This window comes from Oncorhynchus masou, chromosome 31 (assembly GCF_036934945.1).
Source record: "Oncorhynchus masou masou isolate Uvic2021 chromosome 31, UVic_Omas_1.1, whole genome shotgun sequence".
NCBI classification, from domain to species: domain Eukaryota; kingdom Metazoa; phylum Chordata; class Actinopteri; order Salmoniformes; family Salmonidae; genus Oncorhynchus; species Oncorhynchus masou.
In genome coordinates, this window is record NC_088242.1 from 46,141,013 (window position 1) to 46,166,818 (window position 25,806).

The window sequence follows — 25,806 nt, forward strand, 5'->3', positions numbered from 1 at the left end:
ATATATAATGTATCATACAATATAAGCAAACATATGCCATAGGTTTACTATAATAACACTTATGTATAATGACACTTGTAACAGTACACAGGAGGAGGGGGAGAATGTCCAACATCAACAGGTTATTGTAAAATGCTGTACAAATATTGAAAAAACAAGTACATTCAGGGTCTGCCTGGTGAGTGTTAAAACAGGTCTTATAAACGAGTGATTACACAGGGAGTAACAGGGAAGACATGTCAATACAACAGGATTAGTACAAAGACAACATAACCCAAACATTTTTTTTTCCCCAAGAAGAAGAAAAAGGCAGAGCTCGATGCAGGCATGCTGAGAAAAAACAACATTCACGCACAGAGTAGTAAAAAGAAGCCTGCTGCAAGACAAAGCTAAAGCAACTGGCTCGGTAAGGAGGGTTACCAACTGTTATTAAAGGGGCAATCTGCAGTTTTGAACAATAACATAGCGGTTTCCCTTACCACTGATTCGGTAAACAGCTGAGGGATGAGGCTGGCGTTTTGAGGCTATACCATGTTTGTTTACAATTACATTGTTTACAAACAAAGGAGTTAAACAAGTTTATATTTTGGGTTGAACTAAGCTCATGAGGCATCAATAGTTTTATTCTTCAAAAATCAATGGGCATATATATTAATCGCAGATTGCCCCTTTAAGTAAAAGCAATTAAAGAAACCATGGGCCTCTCTTGCTGAGAGGATTATTAAGTACAATTACATTTTTTTTTACAAGTGTGTAGCTACTCGTTTGTACAGTAGTAAACTAGTGTGGCTCAAATGACATCAACCACTCTGACAACCCATTTGGAATAGATGGTAGAGAGGGGAGCCACAGTTACCCCCTCTCTGAGACAGAGAATGTGAGAACAGGGGAGCAGAGAGAGAGGGGGCAGAGATTGGAGCGGTTTGAAGTCATGAGAGCACTGACTTGGGCCAGGAGGGAGAGCTGCAACTGAGCCTCCATTGCGGATCCGGGTGTGTAGTGCACTGCCATTCTGATCCACTAGAGCCACCTTGTTCCCATCACATTTGCCCCAAAGAAGAATTCAGGAGCTGCAAGTACCCTTGTCGTTAGGCTCCCTCAAGTATGTGGACACACAGTTGTCATGGAAAAAAAGGGAACAGCAATGCAATGAGTCGTGGATCTAGCTCCTGTTACTACAGTATTACAGTACTGTAACACATGTTCAAATCAATAGCACAGTCATCTGAGACTTAATGTGTCAAACGTGTAAACATGTTTGGTCCCAAATCAGAGGAAACATTTCAAGAAAAAAGGCTGGAGGAGGGGTTTGTAGGAGAGGTGCCCTGAAAGAAAAGGAAAGAAAAAGATGCTGGATGGGAGACCTTGTACGGCGGTGATACTGCTTACGGGAGGAACCTCTGTCTTACCATACGGTATGGTACCGTCTATTAACGTATGCAGCAAGCTTTCGCTGGAATACCTTCTTTCCAAACTGCATGACCTCTCCAACGCTCCTCCCTCCCTCCTGCCCCAACGCACCGCTGGCATTGGCCAGTCATAGGATCTGCACCGCTGCACCTCCCCTATTGGCCGAGGAGATCGGGGGTGCCGGGTGGGGGCATGGTGTATACAGTACACTCTCACCCCTCTCCTTTTCAAGCTCTTATAAGCCCCCTCCACTGGATTTCAAATAAAAACTTGCGCAGGGAGACAAACCTGCCACGTCATCACCACCCGGCTCCCCGCCCTGCCTCACTTCTTGACGGCCTGGCGGTAGCTGTATCTCTGGGCCTCGGTGTGCTTGGAGCCTTTTCCCATGCCACTGCAGCCCACCGGCTCCTTGGTGCTGCTGCCCTGGGAGGCCTGGCTGAAGTCCTGCAGCGTGGGGCTGGAATGGGCGCGCTGCAGCCCGTTGTCCTCCAGGATCTGAACCTCGAATACGGACAGGTCATCCTCGCCGCAGCGGATCTTGTTCCGCAGCAGCATGGCGTAGGTACCGTAGCGTGTTTTCTACATGACAGAAGAGCGAGAGGATGGAGGCAGAATGAGACAGAGGGAGAGGAGGGAAGGCAAGAAACGCAAAGAGGGGAAGCAGAGGAAGTGAATGAGACAGAAATGCAGTGCTGCATAATTACTTAACGCTCAACTAAATTCCAATTTCTTTCTTTTCCTTTCTGTTGCCTTTTAAAAGTTCACACACTGTCGCCTCGGGCTCACCTCAAACTCCAGGTACTCGTCTCGCTGGCGGTACTCCTCCAGCTCGCGGCCTTTGACCTTTCGGTCTGGAGGATATGAGCGCAGCTCAGCCAGTTCAGTGGAGATGGCCCGGAACCGAGTCTCATGGGACTGGACCTGCTCCTCCTGTAGGCACAGATACTCAGAGTTCGCCACCCATGTCACCTGACCAGGGTGATGGGAAGATAGATGTCCATGCATTTTCTCCCAGCACATCATCATCACTCATGTCAACTCTCTAGGCCTGAGTTTTGTCCTTGTGGACATCTAAAATAATCACATTTATTCATTCATTTTAAAGAGTGCCTTCAGGGATTTTTAAAATTATGGTGGTGATATGGTATGGTCAATTTGATTGGTGATATGATGATATGGTGTAAAGGAGGATACCTGTGACAGTTTGGAGGTGGAGCTTGGCAGCAGAGGTCGGGCAAATTTCTTCTGTGAACCAATGGCTGCAGGGAAAGGTGGCGCCGAGAACATGGCTGCTACCGTATTGATGCGTGTGATCCACGACTGCATCTGCTCTGTGCTTCTATGGTGGACAAAGCACACACGCACAGTGAGGTTGTGAGATCGTGTTGCACAAACACAAACCAAGGATCAACATACACACACCACACACACCTCCTCCCACACACACACATTTCAATCCCCACCGCACAGCGCTAACTAAGACATCTTAGTGATTGTCATCACGGCTGCTGAATACAAAAAAATGCTGCTTTGCTCAGACAGCTCTGCCACAACTCCTTGGACACAGGCTGAGAAAGGAGAGAGACAGAAGTAGGGAGGAAGGGAGGGAGGGAGGGAGGGAGAAAAGAGAAAAAGGGAGGGAGAGAGAGACAGAAGGAGGCAGAGTGAGAGAGAGGGAGAGAAAAAGATAGGAGGGGAAGAGAGTGAGGGAGAGAGAGAGAGGAATGTATCTGGGACAAATGCAGGCTGCAACTGGAGAAGAGCCGGTCCTCCTGGGGGACTGGGACATGTGGCCACGTCATGTGCCTCTGCATCCTGAATTTACACCCCCCCCACTGCCCTCCTCCTCCCAAACACAAGCACGCACACAGACACACACACACAGCAGGAGGTAGCAACAGCCATTATTTGGCTGGTGAGAAGGGGGGAGACTGGGGCGAGACAGGTAGTGCTCAAACGAGACAAGAGGAGGAGGGCGACCTTGCAAATTTATTGACTGAGGTGGACGTGTGCTGTGCAATTAAGAATACGTTGCAGGATATGGCTCCAAGACAAAGAATGAACCCTCTAGCATTCAATTGAAAGTGTGTGAACCCGAACTCGTAAAAACAAGGGATGGATCGATCTTACAGGAGTGTGATAAAGCAAGGTATAAGTCAGTCTTTGAGGTGTGTTAAGAATGGATGAGACAAGAACAGTGAAGTGAGGGATGGGACTCACGGTGCCTGGAAGAGGTAGACCCTCCAGTCGGCGGTGCGGAGGTAGAACACATTGGGTCTCTTGCTGTAGTCGGCAGCCCTCATGGCCAGAGAGTGGTGGATGGACACAGCGTTCTTCAGATCTTCGTCTGACAGCTGCTTATCTGGCCGGTACTCTCCCTGCATGGTCAAACAATGACAATCAGCATAAAGTGTGAATACGTCATTATGTCATTATTGACCATCGCAGTAGTTCTTCTAACCACAGGGTAGTGTATTCAATGCCCAGATGGTTCTTTAAGTACCAATAATCTAATTTGGTGAGAATGTTAAGCATCAGTAAATGGATGTTATGATGTGAAATGTCATCAATCATAAAACACAGCAACTGATTGTAACTGGATTGTGGATGATTGAATCAGGACACTCTAGTAGGTAACTGTGTCCCGACCTCTCTTTCTGCAGGATGACTTGTTGTTGGGATGTTACAAAACAAACCATACTAAGGAAAGGGGTATTTTTGACACCCCAGTAAGGGGCCTTGCCTCTCCCCAAAGCAGACCTGACTGTTGGACCAGAGACCAGTGCCCATAGACATACAGTACATAAATCATTGGCACAGCTGCGTCGCAATGGTAACATCTCTGGACGGGACCCTTGCTTCCGTTCAAATTTAGAGGAACACAAGCCCAAGAAGCTGACAGGGCTGCCCGTAGCAAAGGACAGGACCACTGGTCTATATGGGCATAGAGGGCAGTGCCAGGTCTGAGGACTGTAGTCTGAAGGCACTGAACAAAAGACTCAACCTTTGTGAATGATCTCATTCTGATAATATCCACACTCAACAGGGTATGATAATCCATCCGCATGGTTGGAGAGTGCATCTGTATGAGCAGTTTTAGTATTTCAGTTTGTGTCAATCAAATATTGGTATACGTGTATCACAAATGTTATTGTATATGGGTATGTAACAAAGTGGGATAATCTTAGCAATCTTTTGTTTTTGTTTTCTTTGGTGCAGAAACTGTATCGTTACTGAATACGAGTATGTAAAAAGTGATTGGACTTGGAAGTCTTTTTGAGACTTCAGAACATTTTGCCATGTTCTGTGGTGTGGAACAGTGAAAGTCTCGTGAGTTCATAAAGTGGGACAGAAGTGGCAGAAGTTTCGTCACACCTGCTCCCGTCGGCAGGAGCTGCTCACCTTCTGTAGGTAGAGAATCAGCCCTTTCAGAATGCCATAGAACGTCTTCCATCCTCTTTTCCCACGCGGTGCTGTGACCAGGAGAATAGTTAGGTCAAAACTCAGGTCAGCTTCAAATGTCCATACTAACATCAGACCTCAATACATTGCTTCATACTAAGTGGTAGGAATTATACGATTTGCTGTATGTGGACCACAAGAAGTATACTGTAGCTGCTGCTAAAGTAACAGCAAAAGACTAAATGAGTAGGATTAACAAATAAACAGCGATGAGGATAGGGAGGGGATAGGGGGTTTGACACATTCTATGATGACTTATAGTGGTCAATATTATATATTTTTTTACCAGATCTATAAATGTATGTATATGGTCTTGGCACGTACTTCTTTTGCCGTCTGAGTCAGCGTGCACCTTGCGCACCAGGAAGCCGTTCTTGTACAGGAGGGCTCCTGAGGGCTGGGCCATGGCCACTAGTGGTTTCCCGCCGCTGGCCATGCTCTTCTTGTGTTTAGAGGCGGAGTCTGCCTGGCTGGTGTCCCCCAGCTCTGAGAAAGACTTCCGCATCTCCTCCTCGTCGCTATAGCAACAAGAAACAGAAGGGTGAGAAACCTGGTTACTATTTTACCATGCCTCCGTTGGCAACACATCAACCAATCACGTTCAACCAATCACTTTCCATCAATCTCACTCTGTGACCGTCCATTATAAGATAGGATGAGACAGAGTAGTTTCAATAGCAGAACACATAGGCCTATTCAAAGTCCCTCTCCCGGTTATAATGTGCATTTTGTCATCTACCAACATTTCTAAAGTGGTGTGTGGGTATAGCCTTGGTTATATAACATATTTACAAAGCACAATTCTACCTAGGGGAAACCTGAGTGAATGATAGTGTTTCTTCCTCTTCAAAGCCTTAATTTGCTGTCTTCCCCTCTTCCTCCCTCCTTCCCTCCACCATTTCTTTGTGATTTCCTCCTGGTCTCTAGAGAACCAGTCCACTCTCCTTGATCAAAACACACAGCAGCAGGAGAGCGACACGATCGATAGCATGGTAGCTTTGAGGTGAAAAACAAGGGCATTCTGTTCCACTAGGGACTTCCTATCTCTGAGATAAATTTCAGACTTGTCACTGACTTTTTCAGTGGCATGTTTCCCCATTGTTTGTGAGAGGAACCCCTCCAAAATGGTGAAAAGTAGTACTTTCCCAAATGCGAAACTAGCTCAAACAAAACAAATAAATGGGTTACAATTGATGTGTTATTAGAAATCTATACAATGTCTGTGGTTATCAGTGCACAATGAAAATATAACTGTGTCTGTATCTTAGTATAAAGTTGATTGTCATCCCTATACCAGTGAAGGCTGGTAGAAGGAGGGTGGCTTATTGTAATGTTGGAAACAGAATGAGTGGAAAGGTATCAAACACATGGTTTCCATTTCAATTTCCATGTGTTTGATGCCATTCTATGTGTTTCATATCATTCCATTACAGCCATTACAAAGATCATGACCTCCGACTGAAGTGAAACTTCCATACTGTACATAGAGCCAGGAGGTTTTTCTGATCACATGGCCTGACAGGAAAAACTATGTTCGTAGTTATACATAGACTATAATTATAGGGTCCAAAGTTTTTCTTCTTCATGTCACAAGGTCAGGAAAAACTCTGTAGGCACCCGCCTACTAAATGTATTCAAACCTTGGCTTCCTACTATGCCTAGGATTTGGAGATAGTTTCAGCACTCTGTTACATACCCCATCAGAGCAGCCATGAGGAGCCATTTCTCTTAACGAGAGCTTAGCAGCTGAGGATCAGCTCTCTCAACTCTCGATCTGAGTGTTATTATAGACAAGTTAGTCCAACGATGTCATATTAGGTCCCAATGGGCACAGACATCAGTTTAATATCTAGTTTTGATATACATTTGGTTGGGTTGTCAACTAACGTGAATTCAACGTGAAATCAACAACAAAAAACATCCAGTCAGTGGCAGCCCTGTGAGCAAATACAGCTTGTTGATGAAAGAGGTCAAAGGAGAATGGCAAGATTTGTTCAAGCTAACAGGCGGGCCACAAAGAGACAAATAACAGAGCAGTACAACAGTGGTGTGCAGAACGGCATCTTTGAACGCACAACTCGTCCACTATGTTCGACTCTTATCATCATGCTGATGGCAGAGTCAGGATTTGGCGTAAGCAGCATGAGTCCATGGACCCATCCTGCCTGGTATCAAAGGTACAGGCTGGTGGCGGTGGTGTACTGCCGTCCAATCTGCAGCAACTGCATGATGCTATCGCCTCAGCATGGACTAACTTCCCTGTGGAACATTTTTCTGACTTGAAGAATTTAGGCTATTCTGGAGGCAAAGGGTGGTTAAACCTGGTACTAGATGGGTGTACCAAATAAACTGGCCGGTGAGTGTAGTTTGGAATTTTGAGGCAGGTTCAAATAATGATCACTCCAGTTCCACTCAAGATGAAGATACTGTACTTAGTATAAACCATTTACACCACATCCCCCCCTTACTTATATGATAATCCTACAAACATGGTTGGGCTGCTGCTAACATATTTTTTACATGTGGGATAATCTGGACCTGACACAGCAGTTAAGAGGATAGCTCATTTTAAGAGCTGAACCTTTCCTATAATGTTTCCCAATACTAGTCAGTTAATCCACCAAATATCAGCCAAACCCAGTTTAAAACAAGGACAACACTTGTTACCTCAGTTTCACCTGTGTAGAAGTTCACAAAACAGACGTGCAAACCACCATCAAAATGGACTCCCTTGGAAACCTTTGAGATTAAGATATGAGTAACCAGCAGTACACAACAACAGTTAGCTCTATATGAGTGAGAGACAGAGCAGGATTTGAGAGCTAGTGAGAGCTGGTGAGCATGTGTCTCAGAGTTCTAGCCTGTTGCCTGGTAACTGCTGGCCTGCGTGAATCTCACTATACACTGTGACAAAGTAAAGGGAGAGAGAGAGAGAGAGCGTGAGAGGGGATGGACGGAAATGGGGGAGCGAGCAAGATAGACAGAAAACAAAAGCCTAGAAAGACAAAGCTGATATAGGAGGTAGGAGCCATAATAAAGAGGGGATAGGTGAGATAGAAGGAGAGGAGAGGAGGATAGGGTGGTGATGTGTAGGGGGAAGAGAGGGAACAGGTTGATTAGGTCTGGGGCTGGGCTGGCAGACCAGCATGGTCTGCTGGGAAGTGTGATGACATTGTTGCACCAGTAGCTAAAGTGGACACAATAGTCTTGTCACACCTATGACACATTCCCATTAAAACACATATGATGCGTGACAAGATACAGTATCAGTGTTCCTGTATACTGTTGTGGTCAGGTGAAATAGGGCACCCGATGCAGAGCAGAAGTAATCACAACGCCTGACGTACATTACCGTGATGATAGAAAGCATTTCATCCATGGAAATGGTTCAGCTTTTATTTTAGTCCTCAAAATAATCATTATCGTAACCAAAATCTATCAAAATCATCATTTTGTAAATGAGTGATGTAGCTGTAGGTGCTATTTGCATGGTCCCTTATAAATAAATGAATAAATAAATCATTTAAATCATTGGACTGGTATATTGGTATTATTATGAGAATGTTTTTCAGAAGCCTGGTGGTGTCTATATTCTAATGCCAGTGAAATGGGTTCTTCTTATTCCTTCTTCTAACAGGTGATTGTATCCTCTCCTGCTGGCTCCTATGGAAGACAGGATGATTATAGAAAAAATAGCCTAATTAAAGGTGCACTATGCAGAAATTTCTCCACCATTTTGTGGTTGCAAAAATTCTAACAGTTTGCTTAATTTCAGTTTATGTGACAATACAAGCATAGAGAATGTCGAGATCATTGTACAATCTAAAACTGCTGTGAAATATATTTTCAATTACCAAAATATTATATTTTCAGCTGTTTGAAGCTGGTGTACAAAACTGAAAGTAAGACGCAAAAACAAAACTTAAGAACCATATGCATAGAAATAGCACACATAGAACACATATACCACTTCTTAAACTTGCTTTCAATGAGAATGATGATCTATAACTCACATTTCTATGTGAATTTTCGTTGGGTTGCTCTAAAAGTTATATATTGCAGCTTTAACGGGGAAAAAAATCAGCAATGACATATTTTCAGTAAACTCTGAAGCTCTTCCAACTATTGTATTTTTTCACAACTGACGCCAGACATATTGACATAGTAAGGCGTGTAGCCTTGTGGTTAGTGTGTTGGACCAGTAACTGAAAGTTTGCTGGATCGAATCCCCCGAGTTGACATGGTAAAAATCTGTCGTTCTGCCCCAGAACAAGGCAGTTAACCAACTGTTCCCCGGTAGGCTGTCATTGTAAATAAGAATTTGTTCTTAAATCCTGTTTGGGCTAGGGGGCAGCATTTTCACTTTTGGATGAAAAGCGTGCCCAGAGTAAACTGCCTGCTACTCAGTCCCAGATGCTAATATATGCATATTATTAGTAGTATTGAATAGAAAACACTGAAGTTTCTACAACTGTTTGAATTATGTCTGTGAGTATAACAGAACTCATGTAAGGCAAAAACCTGAGAAAGGCAAAAACCTGATAAAAAATCCAACCTGGAAGTGGGAAATCTGAGGTTGGTCGTTTTTCAACTCAGCCCCTATTGAAGATACAGTGGGATATTGGTCATCTTGCACTTCCTCAGGCTTCCACAAGATGTCAACAGTCTTTAGAACGTCGTTTCAGGCTTCTACTGTGAAGGGGGGCTGAATGAGAGGGGAATGAGTCAGAGGTCTGCCAGCAGCCACGAGCTCGTGAGGCGCGGTCATGTGAGAGTTACCTCGCGTTCCATTGCTTTTCTATAGACAAAAGAATTCTCCGGTTGGGACATTATTGAAGATTTATGTTAAAAACATCCTAAACATTGTTTCTATACTTCGTTTGATATGTTTCTATGACCAGTAATATAACTTTTGGACTTTTCGTCTGACTTTTCCGTTGGACTTGCACGCGCGTTTGGATTTGTTTACCAAACGCCCTAACAAAAGGAGGTATATGGACATAAATGATGAACTTTATCAAACAAATCAAACATTTATTGTGGAACTGGGATTCCTGGGAGTGCATTCTGATGAAGATCATCAAAGGTAAGTGAATATTTATAATGCTATTTCTGACTAATGTTGATTACACAAGATGGCGGATATCTTTTTGGCTTGTTTGGGCTCTAAACGCTGTACTCATATTATTGCATTGGTGTGCTTTTTCTGTAAAGTTTTTTTGAAATCTGACATAGCGGTTGCATTAAGGAGAAGTTTATCTAAAGTTCCATGTATAATAGTTGTATCTATTATCAATGTTTATGATGAGTATTTCTGTGAATTGATGTGGCTCTCTGCAAAATCACTGCATGTTTTGAAACTACTGAACATAACACACCAATGTAAAATTTGATTTTTGGATATAAATATGCACTTTATCAAACAAAACATACATGTATTGTGTAACACGAAGTCCTATGAGTGTCATCTGGTGAAGATCATCAAAGGTTAGTGATTCATTTTATCTATATTTCTGCTTTTTGTGACTCCTCTCTTTGGCTGGAAAAATGGCTGTGTTTTTCTGTGACTTGGTGGTGACCTAAGATAATCTTTTGTGGCGCTTTCGCTGTAAAGCTTTTTTGAAATCAGACAATGTGGCTGGATTAACGAGAATTTGATCTTTAAAATGGTGCCTAATACTTGATTTAGAGAAATTTGATTTATGAGATTTCTGTTCTTTGAATTTGGCGCCCTGCAATTTCACTGGCTGATGGCGAGGGGTGCCCCGTTCCCAGACAGGTTAACTGACTTGCCTAGTTAAATAAACCAAAGTGTGTCAAATATATAAAGGATATTTCATGCTGAAACCCTCATATTAAACACGAATGGTGTTGATGGTTTATATTTAGGATAATGTTTTACAGTTTTATCATTCTATATTGTTTTATATAATCTTATTAGATTGAAAAATATATATTTTACATGTGATAAGACCACACAGACATAATCTGAAGTACCCAAAAAGGCCACTAAAATTCTGTATATTCCTTGAAAGTTTCCAAATTTCTGTTAATTTACTGGTAAACTTAAAGTTTCCAGTAATATACTCTCCCCTTGCAACCCTAGATTTGAGTCAATAAGGGAGGAGAGCAAGATTAGCAGATGGACCTTGTTTCCCTTTCTCTCTATTTCCTCTTCTATTACATTGTTCTTCCCCTCTCTCTCCCTCTCTCTCTCCATCTCCCTCTCTCTCCCCTTCTGTATTCTCTCTCTACTTCCTCTCCATTCCCTTTCATTATTTTCTATGTTTCCCTCATTCTCTCTCTCTATCCCTCCCTCTCTCTCTTTCTATGGGGAACATGATGCCCACCCTCCTTCTCTCTGAACCCCCAGAGCTTCTCCCCATGCCCACTCCCGTGCTGAATGAGGAAATATGTGTGTGTTTGATTGTGCGTGTGTGCAGAACATGTGGGCGCATCCACCTGCATTGGCAGAGTGGGTATGTGGGCTGTCTCTCTCTCTCTGTCGGCTATCTAGTGGTGTAGCAAATCTATCCGTGTTTGTGTAATCACATGTACACATGTTCAATGGTGATAGTTTATGCATTCATGTATTCAAGGGTTTATGTGCCTACTACAGTATCTGTATGGATGTTTCTAAAAATGACTACTCTATCGTCGGCCTCTTGTCCCTGGCATCTTGGCCATGTATTTTAATTAGCAGTATGTTTCTATAGAGATGTTTGAACTGGATTGCCTCTCTCTTTGTAGATCTGTTCCCAGACCTGTTTCTTTGACCACATTTCAGTCAGCTACTCCAGGATTGCTGCTATTTTGGGGAAGTTAGTGGGAGGCTGTGGTCATACCTTTGTACAGGATGCAACAAGGACCCTTTAATGGAATGATAGGTGGGTGCGAGTGCGCGCGTGTGTGTGTTCAGAAGTGTGTGTTTATGCTTGCGCTGGAACACAGAGGCAAGAGCGGAATGGTAGCTATGGAGCTGTAGCCATGGTGCTGTAACTATGGCAACAAAGCTTGGAAAGCCAGCAACTGAATTGGCATCTCTGAATCACAGTGGGCTGAGATCCAGAATAGCAACCCTTGACACACAAATGTTTCCATCACAACCCGACAACATGCACATCATTAATAAGGATGCTAACAAATCTATCAATACTCTTCACTGTCCAAATACTATTTGAGTGTGTGTGGACTCTGGGTGAACTGTGTGTGTGTGTGTGTGTGTGTGTGTGTGTGTGTGTGTGTGTGTGTGTGTGTGTGTGTGTGTGTGTGTGTGTGTGTGTGTGTGTGTGTGTGTGTGTGTGTGTGTGTGTGTGTGTGTGTGTGTGTGTGTGTGTGTCAGAACACAGACATACCCATTCACACACTCAAAATACACCTACATGCACAAATACTGTAGAGTACCAGTCAAAAGTGTGGACACACCTACTCATTCCATGGTTTTTCTTTATTTTTACTATTTTCTACATTGCATAATAATAGTGAAGACATCAAAACTATGATATAATACATATGGAATCATGTAGTAACCAAAAAAGTGTTATATTTGATATTATTCAAAGTAGCCACCCTTTGCCTTGATGACAGCTTGGCACACTCTTGGCATTCTCTCAACCAGCTTCATGAGTTAGTCACCTGGAATGCATTTTAATTAACATTTTAATTAACAAAGCCCTGAATGAGTAGGTGTGTCTAAACTGGTACTGTAGATAACAAGGCATGCAGGCATTGAAGTGGAACTCACATTGTCCATTGAAGCTTCTCATTCTTGATTGAGTTGTACAGGGCCTGTGGAAGAAAAACAGAGTAATACACCAGTTAGATAATAATGACAAATAGTACACAGATTCACCTAGTAGAAACGAATGGCTGAATCCATCAATCAATAAACTATTTAGTCGTAAAGCCAGTTAATCACCAATCAATCAATAGTTTTGGCTCCTCCTTCCTTTCAAGAATTCTCTTTGTCATAGGGCAAAATTAAGTTTGAGCACTGCATGCTCAATTAAAGTGAGTCTATTGAGTAACGCAGCAGGCAAAATAGGATTTTTAAGAAAAAGCAAGTGTTTCTGTGTGCATCCTCATTGATAAATGCAACAGGCTTTTGGAGAGTGTCTGCATTTCGCTTCGCTCTCCCATAAATCTCCTGTGACAGCCAAGCGATTTAGACATTCCTATTCAAATCCAGCCCCTTTAGTGACAATGGGATATGCCAGCGGAATATGATCAACCGTTTAGCACTGAGGTTCTGTGAAAGGACTGTAGAGGTAGTGGAGTGCAGAGCTATCAGCCCCTGATGGTAAATTCATATCAAGGCCTAGTAGGGATGGGACTGATGGACAACTGTGACAGCTGACATGATGGAGAGGACTTTAGCAGGAAGTACATCATCACCACTACTGTCCCTCCCACGTCCTCTGAATTCGGGGAAAATATACAATGGTGTACCGATTAAGGAGACAGGACACCAATATCAATACATAGTGGGTTCGGATCCCACTTCTAACACCAGTGTTGATAGAAAGGACAAAGGACAGGACAAATGGCTGTCATGGGTAGTAGGTCTTATCTGCCATTTAAATCAGTGTTGGCTTTATTTATTAATACATTCTTTCTGATTAAGAAACTGATGCTGATGATGTTCAATTCAATTGAATCATTCGAGTTGATTGTCTGTTGGCGTTGGATTTCACCAACTATTCTAGAAATAATATTGCGGTGTGGTTTCTCAGTCAAACCCATTGAAATGAACAATGTGTTTGATGCAGTGTGTCCAATAAAACAAGTGTTCTAAGTTCCCTATTAAACTGTCCCTAACTTAAATACTTGAATGTCAGAGTTTATGAGTATTCATGAGCAAACAGACCATGTAGATTTTCGGTTCTGGGCCGACTCAAATTTCCCATTGCTATGGAGACAAACTGTATCAAATTGAAAATCAAACTGTGTTCCAAGCTTCATGAATATTAATATTCAGCGCAGATACGGGCCATCTTTGTGAGAAGCCGGCGTTGGCACATTTCAAAGTCTCATTTACATGCAATCTTTTGTAGCACAAAACTCTTCAACATAAAATCTGGGGGTGAATTTGTGAACCTGAAAAACAGATGGATTGATCTGCTGTTGCTAGTAGCAACAGTGACGACAGCTATAGTGGCTTATTGAGAAATCTCATTACCTTGGGATTCATGGTTATGTTTTAGTCAATTATTGGTTTCTACATATATACACTTAAATGTAATTACAATTCCTGTTAATTTGTTTCTGATTGGAAAACCAGGCAAATTGAACCAAAAGCACAACATACTAACATAAGAAGTAAGCTGTATATCTCAGACATACTGTTCACAGTGAACTATTGGGACAGTGACACATTATTTGTTGTTTTGGATCTGTACTCCAACACTTTGGATTTGAAATGATACAATGACTATGATTTTAAGGTGCAGGCTGTCAGCTTTAATTTGAAATTACAGCACTTTTTGTAAACACTTCTACACAAATGTGGATAATACCATGATTACGAATAATCCTGAATGAATTGTGAATAATGATTAGTGAGAAAGTTACAGATATCATACTCCCCCAAAAATGATAACCTCCCCTGTTATTGGAATGGTGAGAGGTTTGCATGCCTTGGGTGTATGATATTTGTGCGACACTCATCATTATTCACGATTCATTTAGGACTGTAATCATGATAGCATCCACATTAATGTAGAAATATTTAGAAACATTTTCTATTCTTATTTTTAATAAAAGTAACTCCAAACTGGCACAATACATTCTTTACCATTAATTTCTATTGGACACAAAATTATCAAAAACACAAACAAAACAAGAAGCAAATGCATCCAACACATTTGTAGAGCCACAAGCTTGATGTAATCATTGTGTGCTAGGAATATGGGACCAAATACTTTTGACTGCTTTATATATATATTTATAACTTTTGACTGCTTTATATATATATATATATATATATATATAAGTGAATTTGTCCAAATACTTCTGGTCCCCTAAAATGTAGGGACTATGTATAAAAGTGCAGTAATTTCTAAACGGTTCACCCGATATGGCTGAAAATTAAATCTGACAGTCTGCCCTTTCACCTCATAGTCACTGAATCATTTCAAATCCAAAGTGCTGGACTACAGAGCCAAAACAACAAGAAATGTGTCACTGTCCCAATACTTTTGGAGCTCACTATATCTATGTATATCTCAGAATACAGTACTGTTCATCCAAACTCCATTAGCTAGCAAGACAGATTATCTCAAACCCAGGGTCCAAAATACGCCCTCTTTCCAAAAAGGCTATATTTTCATTAGGGAAACATACATAATTACTGTAGTAATATGTTGGAATGAGATCAAGCTAAGAGAGACTGATGCTGATAAACACATTACACTGGTCCTGACTGCCAAGGAGACCGTGGAAGGGAGTCTAATGTAATGGAGATGAGGGGGGAGTTAATGGTGGAGTAAGTGAAACGTATGGGGAGAACCTGTCAGAACCAGAAGAGGAGGTGAGGAGGGGGGAGAGAGAGGGTGAGGAGTGGTGAGAGAGGTGTAATGAGTGCCATTAGGAGCAACTGGCCTCATTCAGATCAGGATGGATGTTCGTCACCTTCACCTACGAGCTATGTCAGCGTCACACGCACGGCACCAGGGCAGCAAATGAGAGTTAGCCTTGAGGGCTGGTGTTAGCACCGGTTACTACACACAACATGAGGTAGCCTAGGTTACGGAAGGGCCTGTCAGCCTGGTGAACACCTAAACTGCAATGTACTCAACTAACAAATTATTCACAACCACATTTGGTCCATAAACTGTATATAGCAATGAATGCATCTGTGGATGTACAAGGTTGCATTTTCTATGATTGTCTATTTCCCTAAATTCCACACACTTATAGTATGCAAAGTACTAGGCATGGCATTTTACATTATGTTGACATGACAGCAATGCACAATGTAATCCGAAATAAGAAAACCCTATGATTCTGAATGCTTAAAACCCAACCCCACTCACTTTAACCCATGCAAACACAACCAAAGTAAGTGTTGAACAGTGAAACATGGTCCACACCAGGTTGGGCTATGTTAGTTGGAGTCTTACCCGGGTGGCACATTGTACCTTCTTCCTCTTGCGAGCCTGCGGGTGGTTCTGTCCATCCTGGGCCTTGCCCAGCAGGTCTGGGAACATAAGGGGCTTCAGAGAGCGTGAGCGGGGGGTTCGGGGGTAGCGGAATGGGTCAATCATACGGAAGTCTCGCCCATAGCGGACCGAGCACAGGGATCGTGAGCGCAGGCGCCCCGCCGAGTGCAGGCTGTTGACACCAATCATGGCCCCTGGGGGTGATGAAACACAGTAGGTAGCACGGGACTAGAGGCCAATTGCCTCAGTTTAGGCAGTCCGTTAGTGTGGACACAGAACGGTACACACGGGACAGAGTCAGAACGTCCTTTCTTTCTTCGCAAAATGTCTTCTTTCGTTCAGAGAGTTACACAGTACAGCATGGCCGAGAAAAAAAAGGGTCTGTCAGTCTGTGTTGGCAGCTCCTAGGTACAATAGAGAGACTGAGGGCCAAGCAGTTGAGTGACAGTTCCAAGAAGACCGGCATAGGAAGCAGACGGCCACGGTGCCAGAGATCATCAAGCTATATCCTCTACACACACACACACACACACACATCAGGTAATCCGGAATCTGATCAACACCTCACAGGCAAAACCCAAAGTGCCAGGGCTTTAATAATGGATGATCGGGCAGGTCATCTATAAAACATGTGCCGATTGGATGATTCCTTCACTGCCACTCACTGTATTCCCAAGGTACACCATCCACAGGTGATCAGTTAACACTTGTTGGATCAGATGCTGATTGAATTGATCCTCCAGGAGGTTTGATAGTCTTTCGAGTTGATAGTAGAATCTCTCAAACTGATCCCTAAACAGCCGGCCTTCTGTCTCCCTCTTGCCCAGCTAAAACAGCATGCCACGTTGCCTCCAAAAATGGCTCTGATCCAATTGGCCAACTTTTGACCAGTGGCGTAACTGCGGGTGACAGATACGTACACACACTCACACCGAAACACACACACACACAATGACACGCTCGCAGATGGTGCGCGACACTTGCAGAGGTGTGAAAGGACAGCCAGCATGAAACAGATGGGTGCAAAGGGTGTAAATTAAGAGGTAAAAAGGGCACAGGCTCACACACACATACGTCCTTGTGGTCATATAAACACACACACAAACAAACACACACAATGTAAAGGGTCAATAGAGGACAGTCTTCTTCAGCAAAGATTCCAAAAAGCACTCTCGGTTGCGTCACTTGCCCCGGAGAGATGAACAAAAAGAAATGAAGAAACAGGAGAAAAATGTAATGAACAACTGACTGACTGACTGACTGACTGACTGACTAGGCCAAAGTCCAGGTAAAAGAGAAAAGGAGAATGACACTGTCAGGGAAAGAGGTACAGTAAGAACAGAGGTACAGTCTTATCCAGTAGAGGAAAGGGGGCTTTATCCTGTTGCTCCCAGTGTAAAAATGGGCACCCTTCTGTCCGTCAGAATGGAGTGGTGACTACCACTCTATTTTAGGAGATCAGCATCCGTCCATCTGTCCAGGACCCTTTTCAGCATCTACTTTTAACACCTTGTTCTTCTAGATCACATGTCTTGTCTCGCTCCCACTTTTCACTGGTTCCAAATCTCTTCCCATTGTGCCATCTGGAGGGGGAGGTTTAGAGTAAAGCTTGTCCTCCTGCTGTCGTCTTTCACACCTTGTTTCTCTCCGTCTTTCGCTTGTCTATCTTTCACCGTTATGTTTTTGGTTCTGTGTCTTTCTGCTGCTGTGGAGGAGAGCTGCCAGAGTCGTACTGAGGAAAGAAACCAGACAGCAACTGTGAATGTGCTCTCTTTCTCTCACTCTCTCGTTCGTATGCGCACCTCCCTCCATCCCTCCCCTCTCTGTCGGGAGCAAATCACAGCCTTCCAACTCCCTCCTCCAGTCACACACACACACTCAGGCGCGCAGCACACACATAAGCCTCAATATACTTTGAATGGTAACTAGCATTCAGTGCTTGTTTCCTCAGTGAGGTAGGAGAGAAAGCGGTAAGGTGAGGGAACGTGAGAGATGGTTGGAATCAGCATGTGCGTTTTCTTTTGTGTGTGTATGTGTGTGCAGGGTTGGGTAGGTTACTTTCTAAATGTAATCCGTTACAGTTACTAGTTACCTGTCCAAAATTGTAATCAGTAACGTAACTTTTGGATTGCCCAAACTCAGTAATGTAATCGGATTACATTCAGCTACTTTTAGGTTACTTTCCCCTTAAGAGGTATTAGAAGAAGACAAAAATGTATGTTACCATTGAACAACATCTATTTCAGGATGAATCAATGTTAAAGTTTACATAGCTGGCCATATATTGATGTTGAATTTTACTTTATGGGTTGGTTATGTAGGATTCTTCTAACACATTGCTTTCTACTACATATAATAATTTGATTAAATTATACCTGTACTGCAGCACCAGCTGTGCCACCAGAGACCCTGGGTTCGCGCCCAGGCTCTGTCATAACCGGCCGCGACCGGGAGGTCTGTGGGGCGACGCACAATTGGCCTAGCATTGTCCGGGTTAGGGAGGGCTTGGCCGGTAGGGATATCCTTGTCTCATCACGCACCAGCGACTCCTGTGGCGGGCCGGGCGCAGTGCGCACTAACCAAGGTTGTCAGGTGTATGGTGTTTCCTCCGACACATTGGTGCGGCTGGCTTCCGGGTTGGATGCGCGCTGTGTTAAGAAACAGTGCGGCTTGGTTGGGTTGTGTATCGGAGGACGCATGACTTTCAACCTTCGTCTCTCCCGAGCCCGTACAGGAGTTGTAGCGATGAGACAAGATAGTAGCTACTAAAACTAAAATTGGATACCACGAAATTGGGGAGAAAAAGGGGTAAATTTCAAAAAAGTAAATAAAATAAAAATTATACCTGTACATTAAAAACCAAAGTTTATCAGAATTACAGTCAATCCAATAAATATTATTCCCCTTGAACTTCAAGAATAGGACTTGGATAGATTATAGATTAGCCAAATTGTTTTACCTGAGCATAACCCCAAAACAAAGGATTTATTATGCCAGCCCTACTCTGTTGTTTATGATTTTGTTGTCATGGAGGACTGACTGGGCTCAATGATTCGAGTTGAAAAATAAATGCTGCACTCATGGAATGGCACACTTTGAGCACTATTTACATGTGAAAAGGAATTCCATATGCTGCATTTGCTATAGGCCTATTGTTTACCTTTTTGTTGGGGACACTTTGATATCTTGATAATATGCAGCTGTTTAAAGGCTAATCCACAGATGAAACAATAACAAAATGGTCACACTGCCTCTGTTTTGGTAAAAAGCTGAGGGATGTGCCTGGAAAATTTAACCACTCTCAGATTAATAGACAAAGCTGACCATCCATGATATTAAAATGATTGTTTTAACCATGTTATGAGGCTGTACAGTGTTTGTTTACATTTACAATGTTTACAAACAATGGAGAAAAACAAGCTTATATTTTGGGTTCTCATGTTGGGTTCTCAGTTGAACTAAACTCATGAGGCATTTATAAATTATATTATTCAAGAAGCAATGGATTTAAATAGATATCATTTATAACTCAATGATGAGATTAAAGATGCCCCCGTTAAATCTATCAAACGTGTGCGAGATTGACCATGTGTCCATTAGGCCTATGGATATATTTTTTATCAGCTTGAATTAGATTGAGCAATAAAGCCATTGCCTGGGATTCGCCCTATGTAGCTGTTTCATGAGCGAATTTTTTACTGTCTGTCTGCTGGTTTCAAAAACAGTGATTGATAGGCAGTTTAAATTTCTTGAATTCAACCATTATTGGGCTCAAATACACATTTAGATTTGTGAACAGCCATCCACAACAACCACAATCTGTAAGGCGCAAATAGCTAAATGAGAGAGCAGCAGTGTGATTCACATCAATGCGCTATATAGATAACAATAATAAGTGATATCCGTATCGCCGTAGACTACACCACTGCTGTCATCCTTACCTCCGAGCGTTTATTCAAATTGGATAATCTTTGGAAGCAGACAGCAGTCGCACAATTGGAAGACAAACATTAGACTGTAGCCTACAAAAGCATATTCCTGCGCTTTTCCCGCGATTTGGTGTGTCAACATCGTGGTCAGACTCGTTCAGGAGGTGGGACAAACTTCAATTTGTAACTTTTTTCAATGCTGATTTGAATGTCATTGCTAAAACAGAGAAGTGTCAAAGATTATTTTTCTAAAACATCCTTTCTGAATTTAAAATTAATCCTTGAAGTAATCACTTAGTTTTTCAAAAGTATCTGTAATCTGTTTACAATGTTTTTGCTGGTAACGGATTACAGTTACCATTACATTTAATCCGTTACCCCCCAGCCGTGTGTGTGTGTGTGTGTGTGTGTGTGTGTGTGTGTGTGTGTGTGTGTGTGTGTGTGTGTGTGTGTGTGTGTGTGTGTGTGTGTTTGTGTGTGGTGTGTAAAAATCCATAATTTTAACCAGTAATGAAAAAGCTCAAACCACACCATGCGTCACCAACAAGCGTGTGTTTAATAACAGTCTATTGATGCACCCGTGCGTCAATATAAGTAACATAGTACAAAAAAATGCCGTCAAAACCCAGCAGTTTAAACTGGAGATATCGTTTTTTTTTTTTGCATGGGCTGCATCTCAATCCATCGCGTCCGCCTACGTTGGCCTTCCGCATCTGCGGTGGAAAGGGACCAAGCTTCAGCAGTGTTCGATGGTGTTCTCTGTTTTGCTCTACAACCCCCACAGGCCCCACGGGACTTGTTTGAAGGTAACCCATACAAATGAATGGAAGTATGCAGGCAGTTTTGTGCCAACAAAAATAAAGGGTTAGAAATATGTGTCCAAAAAAACTAAAATATTTCCTGAGTTTTCTTACATATCCTAGATATAGGACAGACATTTCAAAACCTTATTCCTTTAACTGTCTTTTTTGTCATTTATGAATGTGATATTCAATGTGTTTCTATGGACTATAGTAGTGAAGGCCAAATTCAATATTTTATACAAATATTTTTTAATACCTAGCGGTCCTAAAATTCTAAATCAAATAGCTAAATGATCCATGGTATGACCATCTTAAAACAATTCCATATGTTAGCTAAGTACCCCCCCAACTGCTTCGACTTTTAGAGGTTAACATTCAAGACAACCGCTATTGAATTAATAATATAAAATCCCAAAACCAAATGCAGTAACACCATTTATAAAAGCATATTGCTTTTGCTCCTGTTCTTACAGTCAAGGCATTTGACTGCTGCACAAATGATTGAGTTTTAGTAACTAACGCTTTCCCTAGAGTATGATAGCTACAATCACACACCTGAAATTTAAAACAGTATCACCAATGCCAGAAAATACAATTCGTATGTATTGTATGCTCTACAATGATCCCCACCATGCACCCAGCCACTCAAGATATGACGTAGGAAAAACGGAAAGAAAAGAGATGGAGGAGAAAATGGAGCACCTGTCAGGAACCTGTGCTGAGAAGAGTGATGAAGGAGGAGGACTAGCCTCCAGAGAATGTGTCAGATAGATGTATTGACTTAAGAATCAGTAAGAGGGACAATGGAACAGGATTAATCACCAAATCTACAGCCGTTGGGCTGACGAGAGATTTAATGAGGGTTTCACTCACACAGCTTGTGATGCATCGGTAGGACCGCAAGACTGAAACATCTCAGGTTTGTATATCTAACCGGGAGGCAAGACAAAGGACTAAGAGCTAGATCTATTCTCTGTATGCTCAAGCACAGATGCAAAAAAATACCACAGAAACAAGGTAGACTAGGGGAATATATTGCGTGATGAGGGAGGGGCAGAAAGGACAAAGAGAAAAGGGCTACAACTTATAGTAGGCATCCAACGAGATAATGCTTTGTCCAACACATCTTTCCTTGTCTTTTCATATATACACTGCCCTTGCCAATGCCTTGTATGACCTTATCAAAGGCGGTGGAGCTGAGACGTCTGTCTCAAATGAACAGGGGGAGCGGAGATAACCCTTTAGTGGAGCTTAAGTGAAGTCCAAAGCAGCCTGCATTAAAACTGACAGTCTGAGGGACAACTTTAGTCGTGAGTAAAAGCCTGAGCCTCTCTGTTTCTCTCACTCTCACATACACGAATGAGTGAGCACACACACACGCGCACCCTCTCTCCCTCTCTCGTACACTCTCTCTTATGTTCACTTGTGAGACAGCTTGGGGAGCAGGGGGGGTGCACTCTACAGCCCACATCTCTGCTGATCTAAGCAGCCAACCAGTGCCCCCCCTCCCCACCCTTCTCAGACATGACCTCTTTCCCTAAGCCCAGACTGGCAAGGCTGGCACCCAGCAGCATGGCATAAGATATCCTGGCCTGGACGAATGTCTCTAAGAGGTTTTGGGGACAGACATACAGCCAAATTTAGAAGCAAAAGCACAGTTCACCCTCAAATTCCACAGAGAACAAAATATGATAAACTCTACTAGTAGATAACCAATTATATAAATTATTACTGTTTTAAGAGTTCCCTAACATATGTAACCCACATATGCCTGATGTTTCATGTCCCCTTTTCAGCACATTTCCTCTCTAAGTGTAACCTAGTTCAGTGCATCGTTAACTGCTTTTAAAACCTCTGAGCAAGAGCAACTGTAGAGTAGAGAATGAGCGAGCAAGCTTACAGTCCCTGGCCCTGGCCTCTGCACAGTGCACAATGACTCACTGGCTTGGGCTAGCAGACAACCAATTAAAATAGGTATTTTAATAGCAGCTAAAGTAGCTTTTCTAAGACTGAGCAGCTATAGGAGTTAAGGAGTAGCTAAAGGCTCAAGGTGAAAATCTTATCCATGTGCTACACAAGGGCCCCAAATCCTAATTGTTATGAGTCATTGGTTTCATATGCACATTTTTATAACAATTAAATAATCAGGAGACAGGAATTATTTCAACTATTTATCTAGAAAGTGTTCATTTCAATTCATAGAACCCTCATTATGCTCTGTTGCACAACCTCAATATAGAACATTTCCTCCCCTCCTGCTTAAATTGTCCCCATTATGAACAACAGTCCTGAGAAGGTGACTGTCAACCCCGAGGTGACAACTGCTGGGTCAGGGTGTCACCCAGTAAAAGTACTGGAACACTTCCTGGTGTGGACTGGTGATTATGTCGGTGTCGCTTTACTACTCAACAGTAACTGATCTGTGTGCCTTTACCAGATGACGTCCTCGGCAGGATCCCACTTTGGTCCGTTGAGGTAGTTCCTAGCTAAGATGGTTTCTCCAGGATTGAAAGCTCTGCCCTTTGCTCTCAGTTCACAACGTTTGACTTGGCTCTCCTGTTAACGTTGCACTGTCTCCGTTGCGTTGGGAGGTTTGAGTAGGTTGAAGCTTGTGGGAAAGCTTCGGTGTAGGCAAAGCCTTGGTGGCTGCATGAGGCATGTTCCTGTAGGATAGCAAGAAGCATTGGTGCAGTGTCCCTTGACCCTGAGACACTTTTAGCACTAGAACCACTGGGCTTCTCAGCCTCCAAGTACTACCTGGAGAACGCGTGTGTACCCTTTAACCTACAGTATGTATCAGATTAATCTACTGTGTTGTATTATGGGTGTTTCAACATGGCTATACTACTTAAATTTAGTGTTTAATTATGCCTATGTATTGTACCAACATCTACTTATCTCCCTGCGGGTTTATGGACCAAAAAAGCTGCAGATTAGGAGCAGGGCGTGGAGTTGTGTGTGTGTGTGTGTGTGTCTGTGTCTGTGTGTCCTGTCCTCAAATCTTGCAAATATTGATAGCTTTCTAGCAAACGTCCTCGCAGGAGGCAGCAGCATTCTAAATGATCAGACCAAAACATGAGAAGTGAACAGAGACAGCTTCGCTCTATTCAATCAGAGCAGCGGGATCAATGTTCAGTCCGCCCTTCTCTTTACAGACAGGAAAACTAGCAAGTTAAGTTATTTAGAGCACTATGCTAAGGAGGAGTATGACGCTCGGTTCCTTTGGCTGTCTCCTTGGCAGCAGTAGCTGCTTTCTTGGTGTTCACAATTCTTCAACATCACCACACTATTGTTCTAAATGAAATCACCATCTTCGCCCTCATTATCCAGTTAAATCAAATATCGATATTAAGTCACATGCACGATTATCAGTTTCTATCGCCCATTCATCCATTGACGGCATTCATTCAGTGAGAGACACATTAGTGCCACGGTACTAACGCCCAGCAGCACATTTGTCATGGCCCCTTAAATTAGGAATAGATGTGAAAAAACTGGTTAACATGCTCTACATATTTTTCTCTTTGTAGTCAAGAAATGCTGACAACTGAGCAATTTAAAATGCAACTATGTAGACAAAGTCAGGAAAGGAGGACGTTGCCTTCAAATGGCAGATTTATTTAAAATACAAAATCATATGGCAGGGGGCATTGGCCTATGGTGGTTCTAGTGTTAAGGCATGTTTCGTGGTCTGTACAAACCTCTGTGCCAGTCCATTGGTAAATGGATGATACGGTGCAGACCTGATGTGCTGTACGCCATTGACCTGATATTTGCATCCCCGACCACGAGCAACATTCTGTCCTCAAATGGACCTGCGAAGATGACGTGTATTTGTTTCCACGCCTCCTCCGGCCAATCCCACAGATGAAGAGGTGCAAGATGAGGTATGTTGCGAACCTTCTGACATGAGGAACATGTTTTCACTTTCTCCTCAATACTTTCATCTAATCCAGGCCACCAGAAGTAGCTTTGTGCAATAATTTCCATCGTGCAAACCATTCCACAATGACCTGGGTGTAGCTGTTTTACATTAGTTTCCTCAGCGAAGGCAGAATGATAACTCTCCTCCCCCACTGTTTCTGGTGTTTCTCCGCACTTGTGTTGAAGTGACTGGTGCATTTTCCACTTGCCTGAAGTAGAAGATGTCCACTTGATGTGACTCTGGCTTGACCACAGGTAGTGGTAACCTGGAAAGTCCATCTACATTGCGGTGCAGTTCTGACATGCGGTACTTGATGTCGTAGGTGTGTTCTGAGAACAACAAAGCCCACCTTTGCATTCTGCTTGCAACAAGTGACAGAATGTCAGTATGTAGTCCAAAGATGCTCGTCAGCAGATGATGATCTGTAAGAAGAGTGAACTTCCTCCTGTACAGATACTCCAAAAACAATCCCTACGGCTTCTCGTTCTATCTGTGCATAGTTACTTTCTGCTTATTTCAATGTCCTCAATGTGAAAGCTTCTCTTACCAGAAGGCATGATATGGGGCACGACTGCTCCCACACTATATGGACTAGCATCATAAGCTAGTTGGATGGGCAATGATGGGTCAAAGTGTGTCAATGCCTCAGATTTCAGAAGTGTTTCCTTGGTTTTCCCAAATGCTTCCTTGCATTGTTCAATCCATTTCCATGTTTTGTCCTGACAGGGCAGTACCTGACATCCCTTATGTAAAAAACCCATGAATGTCACGTTTTCATGTGATCATGAAAACGTGAAGTTTTGTAATATCATGTGAAGTTAATGTGATACTTCATGTGAAATGAATGTGATATCATGTGACAATGTGTAAAGCAACATGTGATACCATGAAAATACACATGAAAACATGTGATCACATGTGAAGTGTTCCAAAAACACATTTCACAAGATTTCATATGTAAAATTTCATGTGAAATCATTTGATTTTCCTTATGTGAAATCATGTTATTTTTCTGTAAAGGCATGCAGCGGCTTAAGCTTCGTTGCTAAGCTCGGAATAAAGTGTCCGGAGTAATTCAGTAACCCCAGGAAAGAACGTAATTGGATGACATTCTG

At 42.7% G+C, this 25,806-nt stretch overlaps 1 protein-coding gene across 2 annotated transcripts in view; it reads right to left on the reverse strand.

The window, feature by feature from the left end:
- LOC135524023 (PH and SEC7 domain-containing protein 1-like) overlaps positions 1–25,806 on the reverse strand; it is a 77,596-nt gene that overhangs the window by 1,953 nt on the left and 49,837 nt on the right. Inside the window, exons 10-16 of one of the 2 annotated variants that reach the window (XM_064951141.1) lie at positions 12,620–12,663; positions 5,200–5,393; positions 4,816–4,886; positions 3,634–3,791; positions 2,608–2,752; positions 2,200–2,343; positions 1–1,992 (exon numbers count right to left, since the gene is read on the reverse strand). The exon at positions 1–1,992 is cut by the window's left edge and continues 1,953 nt beyond it. In XM_064951141.1, the coding sequence (XP_064807213.1) occupies positions 1,735–1,992; positions 2,200–2,343; positions 2,608–2,752; positions 3,634–3,791; positions 4,816–4,886; positions 5,200–5,393; positions 12,620–12,663 (1,014 nt within the window). In that variant the 3' untranslated portion in view covers positions 1–1,734. Of the gene's footprint in view, positions 1,993–2,199; positions 2,344–2,607; positions 2,753–3,633; positions 3,792–4,815; positions 4,887–5,199; positions 5,394–8,232; positions 8,539–12,619; positions 12,664–25,806 lie in introns of those variants that run through there. The other variant, XM_064951143.1, reaches the window with a different exon arrangement.